The sequence below is a fragment of the Bombyx mori genome, chromosome 28 (genome assembly GCF_030269925.1).
Source record: "Bombyx mori chromosome 28, ASM3026992v2".
Classification (NCBI taxonomy): Eukaryota; Metazoa; Arthropoda; class Insecta; order Lepidoptera; family Bombycidae; genus Bombyx; species Bombyx mori.
The window spans coordinates 7788131-7815448 of NC_085134.1; the positions used below are offsets into that span (position 1 = coordinate 7788131).

Consider the following 27318-nt stretch of genomic DNA (forward strand, 5'->3'; position numbering starts at 1 on the left):
ATAGACATCCACAACGTTAATGCGCCACCCACCTTGAGATATAAGTTCTAAGGTCTCAAGTATAGTTACAACGGATGCCCCACCCTTCAAACCGAAACGCATTACTGCTTCACGGCAGTCTACACGCAATAGAGTTAGAATTCTTATAAAAGCCGTGTAAATTTGTAGAGCAAATGTACAAGCTAGACCTTACAACTGTTACTGATCTACTATAAAAGCACATTTTGCTCCAAAAAATCAAAACTAACAGTCAACTGTTATTTCACGATCAACGAATCCTTAACTTGAAGTATTAAAGATGTAAGTATATTGGTATATTCATCTATATCAATCATATATCAATATATTATCAATCATAGTATGTTACAGACATAATCTTCTTTCACATAAGTTTCTTTAATTGTTAATAATAATAATATGTAGTACACCGCAACATACCTGTTGTATCTTTATCTTTTCCAGAATTTTTGTAAATTAAGCGGTTGTCTGGAAGAGATCGCTTTTAACGATAAGATTGCCTATTGTACAAATATATCTGCTTGTTGACTGTTTTTTAATGTTAATTGTGTTTTGGTGTGCAATAAAGTATATTCTAAGATCTATAAACTTTTGAATTATCACTACATAGTATAAAACAAAGTCACTTTCTCGGTCCCTATATCCCTATGTATGCTTAAATCTTTAAAACTACGCAACGGATTTTGATGCGGTTTTTTTTTAATTTGAAGGTTTATATGTATAATAACATCCATTAAATAGTGGAGAAATCAATAATAAATCACAGTTTCCTAGGCGAAGCAAGCAAGAGCAAGAGCAAGAGGTCCTACTGGTGCTAAAACCTCTTGTGAGTCCGCACGGGAAGGTACCACCACCCCGCCTATTTCCGCCGTGAAGCAGTAATGCGTTTCGGTTCGAAGGATGGGGCAGCCGTTGTAACTATACTGAGACCTTATAATTTATATCTCAAAGTGAGTGGCGCATTTACGTTGTAGATGTCTATGGGCTCCAGTAACCACTTAACACCAGGTGGGCTGTGAGCTCGTCCACCATACTAAGCAATAAAAAAAAAAAAAAAAATTGTTGCTACGTTGAAAAATCAGTTTGTGAGTAATTTCTTAATTGGGCCATTGTCGTTGTCCTCGGCGCATCGTTGCGTACGTATTTTCTTGTGTAATTTCAAACGATGGAAATTGCGGTTTCAATTCGTTATAAGAACAAAAAATATACTAGAAAACTATGTGGTAAAAAATATTTAGTCGGATCGCCTTGACCTATTTCGTGGTGAAGATATTCGTTATCTTAATGAACTAAAAATGTTTCTTGACTTTAAATATTCCTCTCTTCTCAAATTATTAGGAGATAATGTAATATAACAGTAATAAATGTATTTATTATTATAATAATATAGCATTATACGAACAATACAACCCCAGTAGTGTTAGTGCGGCTTGTGAGTCCGCACGGGTAGGTACCACCACACGTCTATTTCTGCCGTAAAGCTGTAAAGAGTTCCTATTTGTTTGGCGGGGCAGCAGTTTTTCTGTTAAAACTGATATTTACGTTAAATCAATCTAAATAAAATATACTAACTTTTGCCCGCGACTTCGTCCGCGTGGAATAGTTCACAAATAATGATTTGTTTTAGAACAAATTTAGTTAGCATAAAAAACGTTATTGTGAGCGAACCTCAACATATAGACATATGCTATCGCGGGCTTGTTTATAGATCTTTTATAGGGAAACAATTCCCTTATACATAACTTTAGCGAAACTTTAACTATTTTCGCAGCGCACGCAGTGGAAGCTCTCCAAAGGGAAAATAACCCGATTTTGAAACATTCTTTATTGGTGCTACGCTTGCATTATTCTTCGCGTGATGTTATATAGCCTGTAGCCTTTCTCGAGAAATGGTCTATCTAACACTGACATAATTTTCTGATTATATCTAACACTGACATAAAATCAGACCACTAGTTCCTGAAATTAACGCGTTCAAACAAACAAACTCTTCAGCTTTATAGTATTAAGTATAGATGTTGCATCTGGACACGACGAACGAAGCGAAATCGCGCCATCTAGTGGATGCGAGCCGCAACTACTTGTCAAACATCGCTTCAGGTGTGCTTAGACAGAGTCGAGGTCTCATCGCTCGGATTGAATAAAAGCACATTCGTTGCCTGACTTACAAAGCGTGAAGACTTCTCAGAACTGTCATTGTTCCGTGCTGCGTATTCTTTTTGCGCGATTACCCACCATACGCCCATAATGACAAGAAATTATGAAGATATCGGCACAATCTTGCGACATACATTTTTTACTGGTGGTAGGAACTCTTGTGAGTCCGCACGGGTAGGTACCACCGCCCCGCCTATTTCTGCCGTGAAGCAGTAATGCGTTTCGGTTCGAAGGGTGGGGCAGCCGTTGTAACTATACTGAGACCTTAGAACTTATATCTCAAGGTGGGTGGCGCATTTACGTTGTAGATGTCTATGGGCTCCAGTAACCACTTAACACCAGGTGGGCTGTGAGTTCGTCCACCCATCTAAGCAATAAAAAAAACATAAATATATTATATACGAGCCCCTTAATTAATTTCTCGCTTTCGACATTGCCTCATTAATGACTTACTTATGGGCTGTATACGATATATAATTATACGGAGATGTCGGTCAATCAACAAGGTATAAGTGAATTTGTTGGGCCACTAAACTATCCGAGTTGGTAAGATATATATTATAATTGATACAGAAAAAAATGATTTTAGCGAAGCCTTGCTGAAGTTTTCTTAACAGGTTAAGGACCGGGATTTTTTTGGCTATTATTGCCAAAATTAATTAAACGCATATGGATAAAGAATTACTCCAATAAGCTATTCCTAGTTTTAGTTTTTTGATTATGTAATTATATCGTCGAATATTTCCCCTTCAATATGCTATAGCTACCAGCCTAGATGAGCCATGGCGGTCCGCGTTTCTTACATATTCAATTGAAAACTTGCGGTCAGGGGTATTCTGGGTAGGTGAGTTGCAGCAGTCCCAAGGGACCGCTAATTTTGTTTTGGCAAAGTAATAGTATCCACCCACAGTGACCGCTCCGGTCCTTAAATTGTTTTTTGTTTTTTTTTTTTTTTCCACTGGAGAAAATCGCTGGTTTCCCACCCGCATGTGGGTATGTGGGAGTCGAACCTCACTAAAAACTCTTGCCGCTCACAGCCAGCGCCCTAAGCATATCTTGCGTATCTCTCCATATCAAATTCAAATTCTTTATAAGTTCGTATCCCGAGTCTAGCAAAGCAATAATTGTCAATTTACTTAATAATATCGTTAGAGTTAATATTGTATTGCGTCTTTATCTTAAAGTACGTATCAAAATATTCTACACGAATCATCATCATAATCGGTTGCTCTTGGCTGAGCTTCTTGCTCATTAAAGCCTTAACAGATGTTTTCCACAGTTTGCGAACCGAGGCCCGGCGCACACACTCGTTAAGTGGGGTTTCAGTAAGGTCTTTCACCTGATCAGTCCAACGCATGGGGATTCGTCCACGAAATCTCTTACCATTGACCCTACCCTGAACAACAAGTTTCCCGATAGACTCTGCTGGCCGTGTTTTATTATAACGAATACCGTTAGAATAAAACAGCTTACGTGTTAACGTGACATAGATTTTTCATAAAAAAATTGAAATCGCTGTTTTTGTGACCCCTTCCACTCCTGTGTCAACATGCGAAGAGATTGTTTGCAGGAAAGTAATTACCTAAAGGTAATGTGGTTAGGGTGACACTACATAACGACCTCATTGTATAGGAATATAAATTTACATCATACATAAGCACGTACAGTTTATTTAACCTACATTCACGAGGATAAGACGATGTATATTTTTTAAGCACCTAAAATTTACGAGGCTCTTGTTCGTGAACTATCTTATACCTTTAATCGAACAATTCTTGTGTTTATATAATCTGAATCTCGGAAACGGCTCCAGCGATTTTCATAAAATACAGGGGATTTCGGGGGCTATAAATCGATCATCATTATCCTGCCCTTCTCCCAGTCACCTGGGGTCGGTGCAACATGTTTTGTCCTTCCATACTCTTCTATCATATACCATTTCTTCGCTCACTCCCCTCCTACCCATATCGTCTTTCACACAATCCATCCATTTCTTCTTAGGTCTACCTCTTCCTCTAAATCCTTCCACATTCATAGTTAACACTCTATATCGATCTAGCTACGATTTATTTTCAGAAAATGTTGTTTTATTCGTGTTTTCAATAATTAACTTTATGACTCTTCCCGACATCTATTGGCGATTAATAATAGTATTTTTCTAAATTTGAGGGCAACTAACCGCTTTAAAGACACGACAAGATGGCGTTATCAAAAAAAAACATCGTCTCGGTCATCGTCTAGTTTAAATTAAATGGACGATAATTTTGTAGCGATGAACTCTCTGGGGCGGGTCTTCGAATAGGGTTAGCTTAATTTAGCTGAATTCAATCTTTTAAAGACACAGGTTTACGCGTATACTTCTAAGAAGGGTCCCTTTGTCATGACCCCGAAATTCCGAGAAGTATGCCCGCAACCTTCCGAAATTATTGGACTTGGGGTTGATATTTGGAACGATTTTGCAGAATCGAAGTCATTTGAAAGGCAAAATCAAGTTAGTCCTCCTTTGAGACATCAACAAAGCGAAGCGATACTTCAGGGCTGGGTCAAAACTTGTACATCATAGCTTTATGTTGCACAAGTTTTGGCCCAGCTTGGCCCAGCAACCTGTGCTTACAAGTTTGGTTTCGCATGAAGACTGCTCTCATCTCTGGGCCAGGGCTCCCAAATACCAGCTAATTCTATTTGAGGCCATATAGAAGAGGACCACACCGATTATCAATTTACAGCTTAGAAGGATGGACAAACTCACGGCCTACCTATTAAGTGACCACCGGAGCCCTTAGCCCATAGGGAAGTCGTCGTGGCCATGGAAAGTCGTCGTGGCCTAAAGGATAAGACGTCCGGTGCATTCGTATATAGCGATGCACCGGTGTTCGAATCCCGCAGGTGGGTACCAATTTTCCTAATGAAATACGTACTCAACGGATGTTCACGATTGACTTCCACGGTGAAGGAATAACATCGTGTAATAAAAACCAAACCCGCAAAATTATAATTTGCGTAATCACTGGTGGTAGGACCTCTTGGGAGTCCGCACGGGTAGGTACCACCACCCCGCCTATTTCCGCCGTGAAGCAGTAATGCGTTTCGGTTCGAAGGGTGGGGTAGCCGTTGTAACTATACTGAGGCCGTAGAACTTATATCTCGAGGTGGGTGGCGCATTTACGTTGTAGATGTCTATGGGCTCCAGTAACCACTTAGCACCAGGTGGGCTGTGAGATCGTCCATCTTCTAGCAATAAAAAAAAAAAAATAGACATTAACGACGTTAATGCCGCCGCCCACCTTCAGGTCCGATTGCTAAGTCACCGTTTTTACAGTACAATGGCTGCGCCACTCTCCACACCGAAACGTATTATTGCTTAACGCCAGAAGTAGGCAAGATGATTGTACTTAAACTAGGAGGTCACAAGAAGTTCTACCACCAGTTAAAAATGAATCTCTAACCACTAATCTCATCCAAATAAACCAGTAATCCCATTCCTACGGGTCACTTGGTCCCATTCTTACGGTCGTTAGTCATTCTTGGTCTGCGAAGGGACTTCGGTTTGCCCGTTGCCTTTTTACCAACGCACTGCCCACCACCAAAATTGACATAAATCGGCGTGGTGTGGCGCAGCGAGTCTGGTATTGACCGCGGAAAACTCCCTACTCTGACCAGATTCTGACCCCAGATGGAGATCGGATGTCGGATGAAAGAGTGCAGGGGAGTCGCTTAGTGGGTAGGGTCTTAAATTCTATCTCCTGGGCCATTTGCGGACCGTCCAGTCCCAAATACCCCGCGTGGCCCCAAGGCGCAGGGACCTCGTAGGAGAATCAGATGCTGGTACAAAAAAAGGCCACCTAGTACCAAAAGAAAAACTACCCTCTTTCTAATTCTTTCTTGGATGTCAACAATGGAACTCGATAGCCCGCTCCGGCAATGTACACTTAAATATGAAAATCTTTAATTAAATGTCATAACTGAATTTTCCAAAATAACTTTTTGGTAAATTAGTTTTTGGACAACTTTTATTTTATTTTGTATACTACCATCGCATAGATATTTATAGGTAACTAGCTGACCCGGCAGACTTCGTAGTGCCTCAATCGATACATAAAAGACAAAAGGACTCTGTCCGACGGGAGACACATCAAAGGAAAAGCAAAATTGTTATTTTTATTTAATTCCGAGAATTTTCATATTTATTTACCTCTTAACTTTCCCTGGACTTCCACAAATTATTCAAGGCCAAAATTAGCCAAATCGGTCCAGCCGTTTTCGAGTTTTAGCGAGACTAACGAACAGCAATTCATTTTTATAACAGATATAGATTTCACTACAATTTTAATTCAGGTTGAATTTCTGTGAAATATATATATGAAATATAAAATAAATATTTAAACAATAATAACATTTATTTAATTCACAAAAGGCGCAATGGTTAACATAATGCCTAAGACATTCTCCACCAGGTGCAATAAATGTACCACAGGGTAAAAAAATTCATAGGTGTATGGCTTTAATTTAAATAATTAGATATTGTATGTGTACACAAAATACACGTACTTATTATATATAAATTATAAAAAAAACTTACCTTTTCTATAAATTCAGGATTTGCCGTATAACCGTAGCCAATGAATATCATTGAATGAAGACCAAGGATCATGACCATCGTGTAGAATCTAGGAAATAATAATACATGATTTTAATAATTTGCTATAGGGACGCTAAGATAATCGATTATTTGAACTGATATTTCCAGATGAGTGCCGACATTTACGTGCCTAATATTTACGGGCTTCGGAAACCATCAGATTACTACTGGTGGTAGGACCTCTTGCGAGTTCGCGCGGGTAGGTACCACCACCCTGCCTATTTCTGCCGTGAAGCAGTAATGCGTTTCGGTTCGAAGGGTGCGGCAGCCGTTGTAACTATACTTGAGGCCTTAGAACTTATATCTCAAGGTGGGTGGCGCATTTACGTCGTAGATGTCTATAGGCTCCAGTATCCACTTAACACCGGGTGGGCTGTGAGCTCGTCCACCCATCTAAGCAATAAAAAAAAAGATGGATGTAATATAAGCTGAACGGTTACGCATTAGTTATAGTAACAAAAAAAATCATATGCGATTCGTAATATTTGTTAATAGAATCTAATCAATATATCATAGCAACTATGAAAATAATAAAGAATTCCCAGAATAACAGTATTATACTTATGAAATTGAAAAAGTTGTCAAAAAACACGACGAATCAAATGTTTTCCTTTTCAATTACGGTCTCTAGAGATATTACGATAAGCAGTAGCTACCTTTGACTACGATTTATCTACTCGAGTTTTGAATTCAAACATTCGACTTTGCAGATTCATAAAATCGTACAAACGATATATTTTTAAGATGCACACGTCCCGATTTATCGTTGCAGTGCGATCGTTACGATATCTCGTAGCGTTTGCTATCGTATTGTACACAAAGTAGAAAACTTCGTGGATATCAACATTTCACCTTAAAACCCAATACTGGTAAGTTTATTACTGTTTTATTTATACTGTTACTATAGTAATAAGCGCAGCTTCCTGGTAGACGGAGGGACCTTGATCTGACCTGTCTATTGTGTATCTCATATAGTGGTCTGACAATGAGGGAGATTTCACTTTTAACATTGCGCCATCATTTCAAGGTCATCATTAGGGCTCTGAAATCACAAGTCTTGTCTACGGTTTTTTCGATGAAGTTTGGAAATAGGCTAAAGGATGGGCAGTGGTTCAGCTGTGCTCATTGCTTTGCTGATCTCTCGAGTGCCAATGGCTATTCAACATCAAATAGTTATTTACTTTTCTGCCTTCAGAGGCGATAATATATAAAAAATAAAAAAATAATGAAGTTCTGACCTTAACGCTTGAAAGCATTTGAAGATTCCACCGTCGGCACTACCGCCATATTTGAGGGCCTTCCAATTCCTTTGCACGCAAAACGCCATCAAGTATCTGTTGCCTAAATGAAACAGAGTATTGAAGCTGTCAGTGGACATTGAATCTCATAGACATTAGAGAGTTAACTCGACTGAGGCACAAGGTCCCAAGGTGAGGCAAGCTCCCAATATTGTTATATAATGGCTCTCACCCTTCAAACTATAAAGTATTGCTTTGTAGCGGACATAACTAGGACTGTGGTATTTACCCGTGCAGCCTCATTATCAGCTCTGCTAGCAGTTAAAAAAATACAATATTGTGATCACAATCTCCAAAGAAATATCCACTGCTGGATTATCCCATCCCAAGAAGGCTATCGGTCCAGCTCTGCCCACTGAGCTTCTCGCCGTATCTTCTCAGTGGGTCACGATTCTGATCCGGTGGTAGATTCAGCGAAGTATTGCTAGAGCTAGTGTTAGCAAATTCTCTCAGGTTGAACCCGTGAGCTCACCTACAGGTTCACGCGAAGTTGGAATAGCCCCCTTAGGCTAACAGAGAATAGGTAGGGGAAAAAAGGTTTACCTCGTCAAAGTCTTCGTTGACATGATAGTAATACTTTCTATTCGTTTTTTTTTTCTACATAAGCCTATGGTCTACACAAACCATATCAGCGTAAGTGTAACCTGAACTATTGGTGAGCTCACGGGGTCAAACCTGACGATGTTGCTAACACGAACCCTAGCAAGAGCCGTGCTTCGCAGAATCTACCACCGGATCGGAAACGCGACCCACTGAGAAGATCCGGCGAGAAACTCAGTGGGCTGTGTCTGTGGGTTAATTTACTCGCCGAGTCCTTCGTCGCAAGCGATGGGCTCGACGAGAACGGTGACCGGTGCTTGTACCTAAAAGCACTGTTAGTGGATCGGGAGTATCCGAAATGACGTGTTTTGGGCGATATCAACTGATTACTATTTGATCCGCAAGATCGGCTATGTACTTTCCGGCGGCCACGATGAGAGGATTCTCATGTCGTGCCGCTTTATCGAAGTGGGTATTCGTGACAAATGTACTTCACTATTATCTCCTTAGATGATGTTGTATAAATAAAATCTTAAGTTTCCGCTTTTTAGGTTTGTCTCACTAAGAATGAATCTCAGCTAATTAATATTAATTTTGATCAATGACCTGAACATTTTGTAAATGGAATAGTTTAATAATTTTGTGGATGTTTGTAATTATTTTACGCAAAAACTACTAAACGATTTTTTTGTGAAAATTCGCAATTGAGTAGGTACTTTTTAATTGAAATTTGTGAATAAATGAGAATAACACATAGCACAGTATGTTCAATGTACGACATGAAGCGCGCGAGTAGTTTATAATAATTTTTGTTATTGACACTATTGATATAAACAACGCGATAACTACAGCGGGACGTGACCGAAATTCACTAGTCAATTACAAAGAACCTGTAGGTTTGACGACAAAAGGAAAGATCTGCACCGAGCTGGTTAAATTATTACTCGGTAGACCGACGGTCCGAATGTTATTGTTCGGAACTTGTATATACAAGCTTATCTAGAAAATGTCATAAGCGAGATTCAGGCTTCTGTCAAATATTTTTTCTGTTCTGTGATGGCTACGGCCACAAATCTATTAGGGTTACTCACATTTTTCCTTCTCATCGGGAAACAGGTATACGTATGCGGAGCAACCAAAGTTGACCAAGAGAACAGCTAGCAATAAAACACCAACAATATAGTCCAGAAGATCGGGTGGAACATAATCGTTTTGAGTCTTGCAGTAGCGCACTGAGAGCGACTCAACCTTGAAAGAAGCAAACAGTTAAATGGGCGAACAACATTCAGCACAAACAGCAAGCTATTCTAGATATAACGCTGCACTAAAGCTTAATATTATTGTATTTATGACGAATTGAAGTGGTGGCCCAAAGGATAAGACGGCCGATGTATTCGTATCGAGCGATGCGAATGTACTGGTGTTCGAATCCCGCACACAGGTCAAATTTTTATTTTTTCTGCCAGCAATACGTTTTTTATGTCTATGGCCCCCTAATACCAGATGGGTCATGCCATCGTCTACCCATTTTAGCCTTAAAAAAGGAATATTATAAAGAACAAGATTAGCAGCGCGATCTCGTGAAACTATTATCTCCATCATCATCGTCAAAATATGATATAAGAATGATATACTAAAGATGATAATAGAACGAAAGAAAATTATTAAAAAATAAAAATTTGGAAACAACACGAATCACAGACACAACCAGGGAAAATACGAAAATTTTTATTGACGATTACATTAATTAGAAATTGTGATAGCACCGTCTAAAATCAAACAGAATACCTAGCAAAGCCTTATAAGCAATCTACAGTATGATCTAAAATTAATAATTAATTATTATTTTATTATTAATTAATTAATTCATTATAATTAATTATTATTATTAACATAATATTAAAATTAATTTTTACTGATGGTAGAACCTCTTGTGAGTTCGCGTGGGTAGGTACCACCAGCCCTTTTTTTTTTTTTTTTTTTTAACGCTGAGGAATCCATTTACGGATACCCGGTCCGGGGGAGGTACCACCACCCTGCCTATTTCTGCCGTAAAGCAGTAATGCGTTTCGGTTTGAAGGGTAGGGCAGCCGTTGTAACTATACTTGAGACCTTAGAACTTATATCCCAAATTGTGATAGCACCGTCTAAAATCAAAGAAAACGCCTAGCAAAGCCTCATAAGCAATCTACAGTAAATGATCTAAAATTAATAATTTTCATCTGAAACCTTCAGAATGTTTCCTCATAACACGCCTTTGAAGAAGTTTTATGAGATCGGAAACTCTTGAGCCTAGTTTATTTTATCTTTGCTTAGATCGATTTCAATCTGGTTATGAAGGCGATACAGATTAAAGCAAAAGGTTAGCTCTTGTTCTAGTGTTTGAGGCTTTGAAGTAGTTTTTTTTTTATTCTTAGTTCTTATTCGTGGTTCTTCAACCTGGATTCTGCTGACCATTTTCAGACACGTGGAGTCTCTACATATTAACAAGTTTGCCTTACATATTTGACACCGCATAGGCATTGGGATCATCGAAAATTTTCCAATTTTTTATCTCAACGTTAGGTTCGGTAACTTTTTAATTCCTCGTATATATTTGGGAACGTATCGATGTATGCCTCAAAATTCTGTTATTCTATTATACTAAAGTGAAGGTGGAAATATTAACTGGCAAATAGTTGCTATTGAAATGGAGTTATTGTGACTTCAATTTGTTAACCGACTATTTTCCTTCTTTTTTTTATTGCTTAGATGGGTGAACGAGCTCACAGTCCACCTGGTGTTGAGTGGTTACTGGAGCATAGACATCTACAACGTAAATGCGCCACCCACCTTGAGATATAAGTTCTAAGGTCTCAGTATAGTTACAACGGCTACCCCACCCCACGCATTACTGCTTCATGGCAGAAATAGCCTTGGACTAATATCCTTGGACTCACATTCTCGACTTACTCGAGGCTGATAACGTATTCTTCGTGGAGTTAGCATTTTGGTACCTACTCATAAGGTGCATTTAGGTACTCACCAGATGCATCCTTTCTTTCATCTCTAAATGCCTGCGAGCTGGGTCAGTTACAAGTCCTACCTTGTACTTTTATCTTCGTAACACGAAGATTTCATATCAGAATTACTCACACAACTATAAATAAGCTTACTTGAAGTCCGTATCCTTCGTGTATGCTGGAATTGAAGCACCTCTTCAATTCATTTTCGGTGGTGTCGGTTTGATTGGCGTACGTTGTGTTAAGTCCACAGTTTTGCGACGCGCAGACTCCTCGGTGGAGCTTAGAGTGCATGTAGTTTTTGTACGATAACGAAGAGAAGTTCTGGATGAAGAAGAATCGTGAGTTAAGACTTTTTTTTTTTCTTTTTTTTTTTTTTTTTATTGCCTTCGTAGGCAGACGAGCATACGGCCCACCTGATGGTGAGTGGTTACAGTCGCCCATGGACTTCAGCAATGCCAAGGGCAGAGCCAAGCCGCTGCCTACCGCAGCAACCTACCTTTAGGAAACTAGACACTTAGGCACTAGTAAGCATGTTACGTCTGACTTGACATCTAAAAATAAATAATAGTTTAACAAAGATAACAAAAAACTCTTTTATAGAAAATTCAACTAAAAAATAGAAAATAAATTTTAATGAATTTGAATTAAAAATAGTGTAAGAAAAAAAATTATAAATATTGTAAAAAAAGCGTGTTTTTGCTATTATTTATTTTTCATTTCTTAGTTGAATTTCAATTTTTTCAATTTTTTTTTAATATTTAATTGTCATCGGTCCTTAATAAGTATACCAAATTTCGAGTTAATCTGATCAGAATCATGTTCAAAGATTCCGTTACATACTAACATACATACGTCTGAAGCTAATAAAAGCGTATTAATAAACACATATCTAAGGGGTACTTAAGATCGACTTCCACTTTGTGAGAATAATGTAGTTTTATAAAATCAGATCCACAAACATAGGTGCTATAATCTTGTCGCGATTTGCTTGCATTCCAAACTTAAAAGGGGATATAGCTGCACTGTAATAGAGGTTAGACTTTGATCCCGTCTTAAAGTAGTATTAACGTCGTCATATCTATACGGTCTGAGCTATGACCAGTTACAATTTTATCTAACAGTGAAGATGATATAGGTGTTATAGATAAAGTTACTGTCAGAGCTTTTGATGCAAACATTTTTTCACGTTGAAATGAAGCTTACAGAACAGGAACTAATAATATCTTCTATGATAATGGAAAACACTTTTCCATTGTACCGTTATGTATGAGCCATGTAAAATAAAAGAAATTTTCTTATAACTTTACTTACCTTAATAAATTGATACAATGGCGTGTCATCTTCCATTAGCACCATATCCACAATGCAATACAATGCTTCAGGATTCTTCAGGCATAGATCGAAGTCGTCCAGCTCAGACAGAGCCGGCATTGAGTGGTAATCAAGTATCGACTCTGCATCTGTTAACAAACAGTACATTTCTTTATGACCTTATTTCCGACGTCTTAAAAACATATTGGCTATTTAATGTAACTAATGATTCCAAAAATCTATCTAATAGTCTTCAATTTACGACTTCCCAAGGATTGGAAAGAGGGAAAATGTCCAGTCTAGAATCGCTAGATTCCAAAAGAGAATCTATCTGTAGTTTGGTACAGAAAATAAACTATTATCAACTAAAATTTAAATAGCACTTTGTCAATATTTGCATTTCCGGAACGACTAGGAGAATCAAGCAACGTTATGCAGGTATGAACCAAGCAAGGTTTTGTTTAAATCGAGAATATGATTTAAAATAAATAATAGTTTAAAAATACTAAAAAAATACGCTTTTATAGAAAATCCAACTAAAAAATAGAAAATAAATTTTAGTAAATTTTAATTAAATATAGTGCAAGAAAAAATGATTTTATTGTAAAAAAAAAGCGTGGGGTGCATGGTATCAGTAGTTAGAAATATTTTATGAACAGATAATATGAGTAGAAGGGTTATTTTGTTAATATCCTGAAAATCGTTTTTTCTTACACTATTTTAATTCAAATTTATTAAAATTTATTTTCTATTTTTTAGTTGGATTTTCTATAAAAGCGTTTTTTTTTTGTTTTTTTTTTAACTATTACTTATTTTTCATTTTTTAGTTGAATGTCAATTTTTTCAATTTTTTTTAAAATTTTAAATTTACATCGGTCCTTAATAAGTATACCAAAGTTCGAGTTAATCCGACGCTTTGAAGGGGGTCAAAATCATGTTCAAAGGTTCCGTTACATACTAACATACACACGTCTGAAGCCAATAAAAGCGTTTAATATCTAAAGCAATATGGTCGAACGCAGTTGTTCTAGGTAATGAATATGGATTTTGCAGCGAAAATGGGTGACGTTTTGCGTAAAAAACAGCATTCCCCAAAGAATACACGATTACAAAGAGAACTAAAGTATATAGAATTCAAACGGTCGTTAAAATTCCTCACTGTTTTATTGTAATCATTTTGCATGCCACTTAAATAATTTCCTAACGCTTCTAGTCGATCGATAGTTAAGTCAATGTATTTGTTAATGCTCGTCATTCATGCGTGTATAAAATCAAATGAAATTTAATCTACATTGTTATTTAGTGAATGAAAATAAATGGTTACTTACTGCATATCATTAACGAATTATGGAATCGAAAATTATAACGAAATCAAAACGTCGTCTGTCGAAATCGTGGAAAATAAATTAGCGTCTCATTTAGGCGCAATAAGGTCTAGTTTCGCTTTTCTGGAAATCATTTTAAACAACATTACGAAATTGACTTCGATGGTTGCAAATTTAATACTTCAATGTACACTTAGCGTCGCGCCGTCCATTATGCTTATTTAAACATTAATAATTAGTTTTCCGCAGATGCTGTTTTCATCCAGAGCTGTATAATAAATATATTAAGCTATCGCATAGCTTTTACCGCGGGCTTTGAGCGCGGCGACCGAATCAAGAAATACCGTAACGAAAATAAAACCTAACACCCCCCACTCCGTCTACCGTGTAGCTCGCGTTCAACACGTTCACACGTTGCGCTTGTGTAGTGTTTGTGTCTAAGCGCGCGGCGTGACGTCGCACCACATGCGCATCAAAGTCTGCCCATCTCTCTCTCGCGCTGTCTAGCTTATGATTGTGAAAGGGACAGCTAATGTTTTACTTTTGTTAATGTTTATAAGTATAGCCTGGTCTTATTTTATTACTGTTTCAATATTAAATTATTATTGCCTAATTATAATTAGTTGATAAAAAATGCTATGTAATAGCTTTACCGCGGCAGTCCCCGAGTGCCACACGTATTTTTTTATTGTCTTTGTAGGTAGATAAATATGAAAATGCTCGGAATGAAATAAAAATAACAATTTTGTTTCCCTTTGATGATGATTCCCCGTCTGATGGATTCCTTTTGTTTGTTTTAAGTTTATTTTAAAAACTTAGGTCTTTTAGTTATCGATTGAGGCACTACGAAGTCTGCCGAGTTAGCTAGTATCATATATTATATTAGACTAGTGTTCCCGCAGTGGTCGACTATAATTATTAATTGAAATTATAAGTTTGAACATTATTATGATTCTATTGTCAAAGACTATTTATTATGCTTCTATAATCAGATATTTTGCCAAGACTACAATATAGACAAATCATATTGAAGATAAACAATATTAATTAACCTATTCTCAATTTTACCACAGACTAACTACAATAACAAAAGTTTGACAGTAAATAAAGAGTATATGTGTGTGTGTGTGTGTGTGTGTCAAATACATGGTAGTGTGTGTAATGCTTTTTTTATTGATTTAATGTATTATTAATGCACAATTTAAAAACAAAAAATAGCATTCTGTACTCTTTCTCTATATTGTTTATAAGTGTGGGAAATTTCATACTCCTCCGTCCGCGCAGTTTTCGTAAAAAGGGGTACAAAGTTTTTGCTTCACGTATTATAATTTTTGATAAAAATATTGGTTCATTGGCCCTGTCAAGTACGTGACCTTGAAGGATAGAACGAAAATATAAGTCGTCGTGGTCTAAAATATAAGATACCTGGAGTATTCCTATCGAGCGATGCAACTATGCCAGTGTTCGAATCCCGCATGAAGGTACCAATTTTTGTAATGAATTCGTATTTGACACATGTTCACGAATGACCATCACGATAAAGGAATAGCATTGTGTAATAAAAAAAACGGCGCACGTGCAACTTGGTGCACGCGAATGAAGTGATTTTCTTTATTTTTCATCCTTAAATCGGATTGCTCTTGTAATTTGCTAATTTGCTAATTAATTCCTATCATTACTATCATATTGAGATGTAGACATCAATTGAGGCCGTCAGCGCAAAAGTGGCCTAAGCTTACCATATTTAGCATGGAGGCAAATAGGTTTAAATTTTCATGAATTTGAATTTGAGTAGGAAAAAAAAACAATACGCGCAAAAATAATGTTTACAAAGCTATCTGTTATCTATCAGTGAAACTATGGATAGGCCGGTTTTGCATCAAAATTTATTATATTTTAAATAAATTCCAATATACGTCATAATATAAGCTTGAATTTAAATAATTGTGGGTTATGCCACTTTTGCGCTGATGGCCTCAATTATCGAGTTGGTTAGTTGCATTCACTTCCCGATGTCTCCATAGTCCATGCTCCGGTAACTGCATAACACCAGTTAGCTCATCAACTCGTCCATCTGTTATTCAAAAAAAAAGTACTACCATCCTGCCCGTTTCTGTCGTGAAGCAGTAATGAATTCTGATTTATGGTAGGCAGCGGCTTGGCTCTGCCCCTGGCATTGCTGACGTCCATGAGCGACGGTGACCACTTACCATCAGATGGGCCGTATGCTCGTCTGCCGACAAAGGCAATGGAAAAAAAAACATTTGAAGTGAGAAAGCCCTTGTCCAAAGCGCACCAAACTTCTTCATACGAACTCTTTTCGCAACCTTCATACCAATACCGCGAACCCAAAAACCCTTCTAGAAACATCGATATTTATTGCTTACTCGTTGAATATTAATCAGAAAGTAATCGTTCGAAGTCCATACGACGCGCGAATACACAGGACTTAGCAATATCCTGCTTGTTCGTGATGAAGTAACTAAGCGTTTCCTATCGCGGTGTGCATTTGAGTGAAATATATGATTTATTATTCATCATTCTTGTTATTGCCAAACGTTTAATCAATAATGAATTTTTTTTTTTTTATTATTACTGAAGGATTACTGGTGGCCCGGAGGCCTTTCCAGTTTCACCAGGACAGGTGGGCGAGCAAAGGCTCAGCCAGGAGGGGTGGGATTTGATAACAGGTACCCGAGCGCCTCCGAAGGAGACCTAACAGCTCAAGAGCAGCTGCTTCGCGAATGAATCTACTACCGGATCGGAATCGCGACCCGCTGAGAAGATCCGGCGAGAAACTCAGCGAGCTGATTCATGGGTTAAGTTGCACGGCGAACTCTTTGTCGAGTTCGACGAGTACGGTTACCGAGAAAATTAAATGTTTATTATCCAATTCTATGTCAAAGATGATACGGTTACCCAGAAATTAGGATGGTGTTGGATTAATTTGGATGGCTGTTTGGATGGATAGATGCGGACTCACAATACTCCATCATCCATTTCTACCGCGAAGTAGTCATGCATTTTGGTCTTAAACGTGAGACAATTGTTACAATAATATAACACTTCGACTTCATATCTCAAATTTGGAAGCTTCATACTCATCGATGCTTTATCTTTATATATCTATAGCAGCCCGCTCCGGTTCTGCTCAGGTCTTTAACAAAAATTTCAACGATATTTGACGTTGTTTTATTTTTTTAAATAAAAGAACACTCATTGCGGCATATCTATAATAGTTAGACATATGCTGTCGCGACACTTTTTGTAAATAATAATTTGTTCTACAAAGTCGTAGTACATTATTTTATTCTATCATCAATAGTTTTAGCAGGGCACGCGATGTAAAGAATATTTTAGGTATTTTTTTACACCTTAGGTAACATTATTGGAGTTTTAGTAAGGATTCCTAATTTTTTTTTCAAAAAAGATTATAGCCTATGTCACTGGAGAATAACGTAGCTTCCAAACAGTGACAGAATTTTTCAAATCGGTTCAGTAGTTTCGGAGCCTATTCAATACAAACAAACAAATCTTTCCTCTTTATAATATTAGTTTAGATTTTTTCTGTGCGTGTGTTTGTCACTGAACTCCTAAATGGCTGGACCGATTTGAATGATTTTTTTTTATGCGTTTGGGTGGCACCCTGGGTGGCTTAGATTCACAAACCAGCCCGGCAGAGGGCGCTGTAGTCGTTATCTAGCCTATTTATCTTTCCTAGAAATATTTTATATGGCAAAACAACGTTTGCCGGGCCAGGTAGTTTATTTATATATTTACTTCAAAGTAATGGAGCTGTGTGGGTATAATGCTCTTTCCTTAATCAAACCTCCCAAATATACTACGATAGGTTAAGGAGAAAGTATTCTATTAAAATTAAGACCAATATATTCTGAATTCCCAAATAAATGGAAGGATGCAAATATTTTTCGTATGACTTCTGATTGTATGTTTTCAATATATGCATTTTTTCTAAATATTCGTATTGTTCGTAATAATAATATTTATAAAAAAGAATATGAGCATGAATGGAGTGTTAGAAATCAAATTGTATAAAAACATTTGCTAAGTTATCTTGGCTTTCTTACCGCACAACATCGAGTTGGCTGTGAGCTTGTATATCATAAAATATATAAAACTCACCAACATTATCTTAAATAAGTCATCATAAATTCCACTATACTGTTTGTTCCAGTTTAAATTTTCCTCAGATGTATCTAAACTGGCCCGTGTTTGCGAAATGCGTTGCATCAGTCCAAGCAATGTGGTCTTAACTCTAAGACTAGACTACTGATTTAGATAATATGTATAATTTTAGAATATCTGTTTTATCTATATATTAATACGTGAAGCAAAAACTTTGTATCCCTTTTTACGAAAATTGCGCGGACGGAGGAGTATGAAATTTTCCACACTTATAGAGAATATAGAGAAGAAGTGCACAATGCTAATATTTTTTTAAAATAATGCACAAAAGATACATTAAATCAATAAAGAAAACATTACACACACTACGTATCATGTATTTGAGGCACACATGCATGCATACTATTTATTCTTGACGTCTGTGGTCAAATTGAGAATAGATTAAATATTGTTTGTCTTTATTAATTTTTTTTTTTATAGAGTAGCCTTGGCGAAATTTGTGATTATAGAAGTATAAAATACAATCATAATAGTGTACAAACTTACAATTCCAATTAATTATAGTCGAATTTCGACTACTACGGGACCTCTAGTATTATAGAGATATAATATATTAAGTTAAAATTTATTAAAGACGAGAATTGCTCGTTTAAAGCTATAAGATTTTAGGTAATTTTTTTACACTTTGGGTTACATTATTAGAGTTTTAGTAAGGATCCCTAATTTTTTTCAAAAAAGGTTATAGCCTATGTCACTCGGGAATAGTGTAGCTTCCAAACAGTGAAAGAATTTTTCAAATCTGCTCAGTAGTTTTGGAGCCTATTAAATACAAACAAACAAACAAATCGTTCCTCTTTATAATATTAGTATGGATGACTTAACTACACCCATGTAAATTAATTGGGAAATCGTATGTATTAAATAATAATTTAAGGAAATAAAAAATATATTATGTACTACTACATAAAACAAATATTTGTAGATTCGTATTAAAAACAAAAACTATTTACTATCCCAATATCACCATTAAAATTCATTTTACGGTTTAATCGCGTTTTTTTTCCAAATTATAATTTTCTTGTTTTGTGATGTTTCGAATACTTCAGGGCTTTCGCCGTCCGTGACCATAGAAATGAGAATATTTTTTTATTACTACCTAAGCTGATGCTCTAGAGGGACCATATCAGCGTAACCTTAACTAGTAGGTGAGCTCACGGGGCTCAAACCTGACGATGTTGCTAACACGAACCCTAGCAAGAGCCGTGCTTCGCAGAATCTACCACCGGATCGGAAACGCGACCCACTGAGAAGATCCGGCGAGAAACTCAGTGGGCTGTGTCTGTGGGTTAATTTACTCGCCGAGCCCTTCGTTGCCAGCGACGGGTTCGACGAGAACGATGACCGGGATGGGAATCAAAGCGTATTATTTAGACAAGCGTCTAATTAGATATGTGTAAAACTCAACAAAAACGGAAGAATGTAGCATTATCATTGCACATTTCGGAAGTTACTGCTAAACTTTTGTTGATTTAAAAATCAAATTCTATTTCAAGCCCTGTTCTTATGTAATTATAAGATATAAGATTTTTTTTTGTTTTTATCAGAGTGTTTTTTATGAAGGAATGGTTACTGGTGGCTCGGAGGCCTTTCCAGTTTCACCGGATCAGGAGGCCTTTGCAGTTTCACTAGCATTTTGGGTCACTTTAGGTGTGTTAAATCTAAATATTTATATAATACGTCTATCCGTGTGCATGTTAGTAAGCTCTCCTCCTAAACGGCTGGGCCGAGTTTGATGAATTTTTTTATGTGTGTGTTCATGTGAATCCGAGAAAGGTTTATAAGTACAATTCGATCCATTACAAACAGTAATTTTTATGATAATTTTTTTGTGATAAAAGTATGAAACTTTTGGATTTTAAGACGCGTGTACAGGATAACGTTTGTCGGGTTCGCTAGTAATTATATAAAATGATTATTTGAAACCAACCACAATGGTGACACTCATCAATTAATCGTTAATAATAAGCAATTCACAATTTTGTTTACAAAATAACATTATGATTTTCAAACCGAATTACTGAGCCAATTCAGATGAAATTTCTATGAGATTCACAGTAGGCACAGTCGCTCATGGACATCAGCAACGTCAGAGACACAGCCGAGTAATAAAAACTACGTTAAGTACTAGACATCTTCGACTTACTAGTTCTATTGCGGCTCTAACAAATATATCTAAAAAAATTAATGAAAGTTTAAAAAACTAAGAAAAGACGCTTTTATAGAAAATCCAACTAAAACAGAAACTAAATTTGTGATTTTCAGGATATTATCAAAATAACCCTTCGACTCATATCTGTTCATAAAATATTTATAACTACTGATACCATGCACCCCACGCTTTTTTTTTACAATAAAATCATTTTTTCTTACACTATTTTTAATTCAAATTTATTAAAAAATATTTTCAATTTTTTAGTTGAATTTTCTATAAAATCGTATTTTGTTCGTTTTTTTTAAGCTATTATTTATTTTTCATTTTTAAGTTGAATTTTAATTTTTTCAATTTTTTATTTTTCAATATTTTTTTTTAAATATTGAATTGTCATCGGTCCTTATTCAGTATACCAAATTTCAAGCTAATCCGATGTTTTGAAGGGGGTCAAAATCATGTTCAAAGATACAAACATACATACGTCTGAAGCTAATAAAAGCGTATTAATAACTCACTCTGTTTATTTTTTATTTCACTAACGTTACCAGAATGCACTGAATGTAATATTTGAATGAACACCACTAAGAACCAATGTAGAGTCATTTTCTGTGTGTGAATTGCGCTCGACTGACTAGCGCCCGGCTTACTTCAGAGTACCTGAATTTTCGCAATCACATTACGGCACATTATTTGGAATTTACTTGCAGTTCGTACTTGATTCTTATTTTTTTTAATGCAAACTGTAGTGACAGCAAAACAGTTTTTGTTTCTTGGTCGCGTCCTACAAGATGAAGCCTTGGACGAAATGGAAAGTTGAATAATTTTAATACTGTTGTGGACAGTACTGTTTTATCGTCATCGCGGCCTAACGGATAAGACGTCCGGTGCATTCGTGTTGAGCGATGCACCGATGTTCGAATCCCAGACGGGTACCAATTTTTATAATGAAATACGTACTCGACAAATGTTCACGATTGATTTCCACGGCGAAGGAATAGCATTGTGTAATAAAAATCAAATCCGCAAAATGATAATTTGCGTAATTACTGCTGGTAGGACCTCTTGCGAGTCGCGCGTGTAGGTACCACCACCCTGCCTATTTCTGCCGTGAAGCAGGAATGTGTTTCGGTTTGAAGGGTGGGGCAGCCGCTGTAACTATACTTGAGACCTCAGAGCCTATGTCCCAAGGTGGGTGGCGCATTTACATCGTAGATGTTTATGGGCTCCAGTAACCACTAAACACCAGGTGGGTTACACCTCAACACCACCACCACCACTTCGTACGTACGTACGTACTTAATTCATTCTGAATAAGTCTATGTAATATATACGAATAAAGTAAAATGGTTTTTTTTTATTGCTTAGATGGGTGGACGAGCTCACAGCCCACCTGGTGTTAAGTGGTTACTGGAGCCCATAGACATCCACAACGTAAATGCGCCACCCACCTTGAGATACAAGTTCTAAGGTCTCAAGTATAGTTACAACGGCTGTCCCACCCTTCAAACCGAAACGCATTACTGTTTCACGTCAGAAATAGGCAGGTTATCAAACTTTGTATCACTATGATCATTACAAAAACCTACAATTGTCCTCTTCCCGAAATTTTACATTCGTCTCATTATCTTTAAGCCAAAATGTTTGAAGGTTTCACTTTTACCGCGTGTGAATTGCACACATATTTTTTTAATTATAAACGGACTTAATTGTCGTTTTTACATGAGATCCAGCGCTTAAAAATTATATCGCGTATTGAAATAAACCCGTAATAATTATAATTTGCGTAATTACTATACTTATATAATAACAGCCGCGTTTTTGTAGTGCATCCACAATGTTTGCGAAATCTCACACCGATGACTTCTTTGCAATAATGCGGAAGAGAAGTGCATCGTTATTGCGTCGAGTCCGTGACAGTGGCAACAGTCTTTTGAGAATCATATCGAGCAAGATCGAGAGACTGCTGATCAGTAGCCTTTGCAGTACGCACTTGGAAGGAGAAAAAAAAAATGTAATGGTATAAAATGTATATAATGATAGTTATGTGTTAGATTTTTTAAGTTACTAACATATATAATAAGTAATTATTACTAACAATATGTTACGGTTTAAAAAAAAAAAAAACAGAAAACTGAAATAAAGTATTAATAATAATAATTACTATACGATTTACGTATAAACCTGAATTCTCAAATTCGGTGGCGGCATTCACGTTGTTAAGTCTACAAACTTCGGTAACCACTTAATATCAGGTGTAACGGGTGCTTGTTGACCAATCTACGCAATAATACGCCCAAAGCGAATGCCGGACTTCATTGAAACATGAGTTTGAAGTTTTTCTTGCATTACCTTTCACACTTGAAGACATAACTACTGTAATTATTTTTTTTTATTGCTTTGATGTGTGGACGGGCTCACAGCCCACTATAGTTCTAAAGACTCAGTATAGTCACAACGGCTGTCCCACCCTTCAAACCGAAACGCATTACTGCTTCACGGCAGAAACAGGAGGAGCGGTGGTACCTACCCGTGCGGACTCACAAGAGGTCCTACCACCAGTAATTCAGAATTAATAAGAGTAGTGGTGAGTTCAAACTCTGCAGGCTCACTAGGAGGCCTCTGGTAGCGTTATTACCTAAAAAACAGCATACAAACAAACAAAAACACACACTTCATGTATATAAAAATCTTTTATTCAAAACCTCACAGTATAACGAGATCAGTAGTGCAACAATAACAACAACAAAAAAAATCAGCAACATCTCGCGAATTTCTGCTAAAAATTATTTATGTAAGTTTCATATTTTTTTTACGCGGTTACGCAACATTTGACGCTTGAACAACGTTCACACAACGTTTCTCGTTCAGGGTTTTTTTCTCGCCGCAAATATTTACAGAGCGCTTGCGTCAAAATGCAAAGGAGCTCATAGGTTCGTTCCTGAAGTGGTCACGTCAAACGTCCGGTTCTTGTAAAGCCGAATTTACATTACGAAATTAGTGGCGTGAAATTAATTTCGTGACATTAGTTTTACCAACAGTTTCACGTGTAATTTAATACTTTCGTAATGCATGCATTAATTTCATGCATACAAATTAGTTTCGTGTCCTGGGCGATTTTTTGGTGAAATTAGTGTCATGCAACTAATTTCATAGTGTAGACGCGACGTGAAACTAATGTCGCGAAAGGGCCTGCGCTGTGCGGACGTGTGTATTGTTAGTTCGGACGCGCTTCAAGCGTTGAAAATGGCAAACCAACGATGGAGTACAGAAAAAAATATAGATCTTATTAATGAATATCAATGACAAGGGTCCCAAAACACCTACAGTAAAAAATCAAAATTATCTTCACTCATTCGAAAATAGTTTTTATAACTCTCAGGATCTTCATCTGCTAATTCAGAGACTAACTTGATTGCACCTAAATGCCTTCTTGTTGACCATCCTCGAATCTACCAACTTTTTTTTTCTTGATAGTCTTTTTTTAAGTTTATAGGTATATAAGCATTTCTTTAGCTACATTGAATATAGCAAATTATAGCTTAGATGCTGAAGGCGCCATGGTTACTGCGATACTGTGGATTTCGCGACACTAATTTTTTAACGAAATTACTTTCGCATATATCGAAACGACTTTCGTGAAACTGAGCTCAACATGCATGACACTAATTTCGTAATTTAAACTCCGCATAAGGTAGAGATTTCATTTAATTCGATGATCCTCTACTCTTTATATTAAGACTAGCGGCCCGCTCCGGCTCCGTTCGGGTCTTTAACAAAATTTTCAACGACGTTGTTTTATTTCTTTAAATAAAAGAACACTTATTGCGTCATAACTATAATAGTTAGACATATGCTGTTACAATTTTTTTTGTAAATAATAATGTGTTCTACAAAGTCGTAGTACATTATTTTATTCTATCATCAATAGTTTTCGCAGGGCACGCGATGTAAAGAATATTTAGGTAATTTTTTACACCTTGGCTTACATTATTGGAGTCTTAGTAAGGATCCCTATTTTTTTTTCAAAAAAGATTATAGCCTATTTCACTGGGTAATGGTGTTGCTTCCAAACATTGAAAGAATTTTTCAAATTGGTTCCGTAGTTTCGGAGCCTATTCAATGCAAACAAACAAACAAATCTTTCCTCTTTATAATATTATAGTATAGATGCCCCCATAACATCTGTTCAAGTCAGCTAATACGCACTACAAGCAGCTCATAGAAATCAGGTATTTCGATAAGGGGACTTTCATTTGGAATCCCACAAATGAAACCGTCCCAGAAACAATTGATTGAACAATTCATCAGATGGACGAGCTCACGGCCCACCTGATTTTAAGTGGTTACCGGAGCCCATAGATATCTACAACGAAAAAACTGCCACTCAACTTGAGACATGAGTTGTAAGGTCTCACTTTCAATAGTACAACGGCTGCCCCACTCTTCAAACCGAAACGCATTACTGCTCCACGGCAGAAGTAGGCAGGGTGGTGGTACATACGCGTGCGGACTCACAAGAGGTCCTACTACCAGTAATTACGCAAATTATAATTTTGCGGGCTTGATTTTTACTACATCAAGTTATTCCTTCCCCGTGGAAGTAAATTGTGAACATTTGTTAAGAACGTATTTAATTAGGAAAATTGGTACTTGCCAGCGGGATTCGAATATTAATATTGGATACAAATGCACCGGACGTCTTATCCTTTAGGCCACGACGACTTCTGATATCTAGTACAGCCACCGATTGAATTTGTTGTAAAAGCATTTATAATGAACTAGAGGTCGCGCAGTAGTCGAAATTCGACTATAATTAATTGGAATTGTAAGTTTGTACACTATTATGATTGTATTTTATACTTCTATAATCACAAATTTCGCCAAGACTACAGTATAAAAAATATTAACAAAGACAAACAATATTTAATCTATTCTCAATTTGACAACAGACGTCAAGAACAAAAGTTTGATAATAAATAGTATGCATGCGTGTGTGCGTCAAATACATGGTATGTAGTGTGTGTAATGTTTTCTTTATTGATTTAATGTATCTTTTATGCATTATTTTAAAAAAATATTAGCATTGTGCACTTCTTCTCTATATTCTCTATAAGTGTGGAAAATTTCATACTCCTCCGTCCGCGCAATTTTTGTAAAAAGGGATACTAAGTTTTTGCTTCACGTATTAATTATATAAATTCTTTAATCTTTGTTTTTTTTATTCAATAGAGAACCCCAAAAATATGTCAAACGAAATTCTCGAGTGCACGCTCGTAATTCCATTTACAAGTTTCCTTACCTTGACCACAAAAAGTGAAGTCAAAGTTAATGGCACACTGTACAATAAAACAAATATAAATGACTGAAAATCCAATATTGCAAGACTAGCGGTACAAGTGGACGTGATGTGTTGAAGCGGTGTTTCGTTTCGGTGCAATCGATGAGTGGAAGCGAGCGTGATTTAATTTGAATTCAAAATTGCGTAAGATAAAAATATTTTATTGTAAATAAGCGTGGGGTATTTTTTCAGGTTATTATCAAAACAACCTTCCCTTCCCAACACACGAGGACACGGCGCCACCCCTCCCATGCGGGGCAGTCGACGAGCGTATGCTCTGCCATGTCCAAGTCGCAACCACAATGGTGGCACTCTGCCGTCGGCTCGGCTGTGATCCGGTGCAGGAACTCATCGAAACAACCATGCTCAGTGAGCACCTGCGTGAGCCGGAAAGTGAGGCGTCCTCTGTCACGATTCACCCAATCCACAAGGACCGGGCGAATCGCCTCGACGGTCCTACGACCAGCCGAATGATCAGCCAGCCGTCTGGACCATGACTCCAGCACGGACCGCCGAGATTGGGCCCACCGCGCTCTGACCACACTGGGGCTGGGACGCCCCGGGCACGAAGGTCAGCCCGCCACTGATAGTCAGCGGCGAGCGCCTCCACTTCCAGAACCCAAGGCGGCGTCCCAGCCAGTATACACGCCGCCTTAAAGGAGATGGTGCGATAACCACGAATGACCCTGACCGCGATGGTGCGTTGCGGCCGTGGCAGCAGCTTCGCCACCCCCACGGCCAGCGACTGGGCCCACACAGGCGCCCCGTATAGAGACGGCGCGTCACCTGGTCAGGACCCCCGACGTTGGGCAGAAACCGGCTAAACGCGCCGGCCGCCCCCAACAAACGAGGGGCCAAGTTCTGAAAATGAGCACAGAAGGTCTAACAACTGTCCAGAATGAGGCCGAGGTACTTTAACTGCACCCCGACCCCGACCTCCAACCACGATATGGGCTAGGACAGGTGGCACTCTCCGGGGCCTGTGGAACCACATGGCCTCTGATTTACTGAGCGCCACGTCGAGATCCAATCTCCTGATTTTGTCGACTACACGCGCCACTCCAGCGGTAGCAAGATGGGCAGATTCAGCAAAACTCCCCCCCCCCCCCGGGCCACGACCAACGTGTCGTCTGTGTAACAGATTACGCTCAGAACCGGGAGGAGGTTACCTACCCCTGTGGAACACCGCGCACGACCGAGAACCAGTGTAGGATCCCACCGTGTCCAGTACGCGTGACCGATCTGTCCTCCAAGTAGGAAACCACCAGCCGGTGAAGGTAGGTGTTAAACGCATTGGCGATATCGAGCGACACCGCCAAAGCCACCCCA

At 37.7% G+C, this 27318-nt stretch overlaps 1 protein-coding gene across 2 annotated transcripts in view; it reads right to left on the reverse strand.

The window, feature by feature from the left end:
- Nucleotides 1-26017, reverse strand: part of LOC101737982 (O-acyltransferase like protein) — a 42434-nt gene extending 16417 nt beyond the window's left edge. Inside the window, exons 1-6 of one of the 2 annotated variants that reach the window (XM_062676819.1) lie at nt 25951-26017; nt 12969-13117; nt 11808-11978; nt 9744-9900; nt 8053-8155; nt 6755-6842 (exon numbers count right to left, since the gene is read on the reverse strand). In XM_062676819.1, coding sequence (XP_062532803.1) covers nt 6755-6842; nt 8053-8155; nt 9744-9900; nt 11808-11978; nt 12969-13088 — 639 coding nt within the window. In that variant the 5' untranslated portion in view covers nt 13089-13117; nt 25951-26017. Of the gene's footprint in view, nt 1-6754; nt 6843-8052; nt 8156-9743; nt 9901-11807; nt 11979-12968; nt 13118-21166; nt 21313-25950 lie in introns of those variants that run through there. The other variant, XM_004923415.4, reaches the window with a different exon arrangement.
- Nucleotides 26018-27318: the final 1301 nt, after the last annotated feature.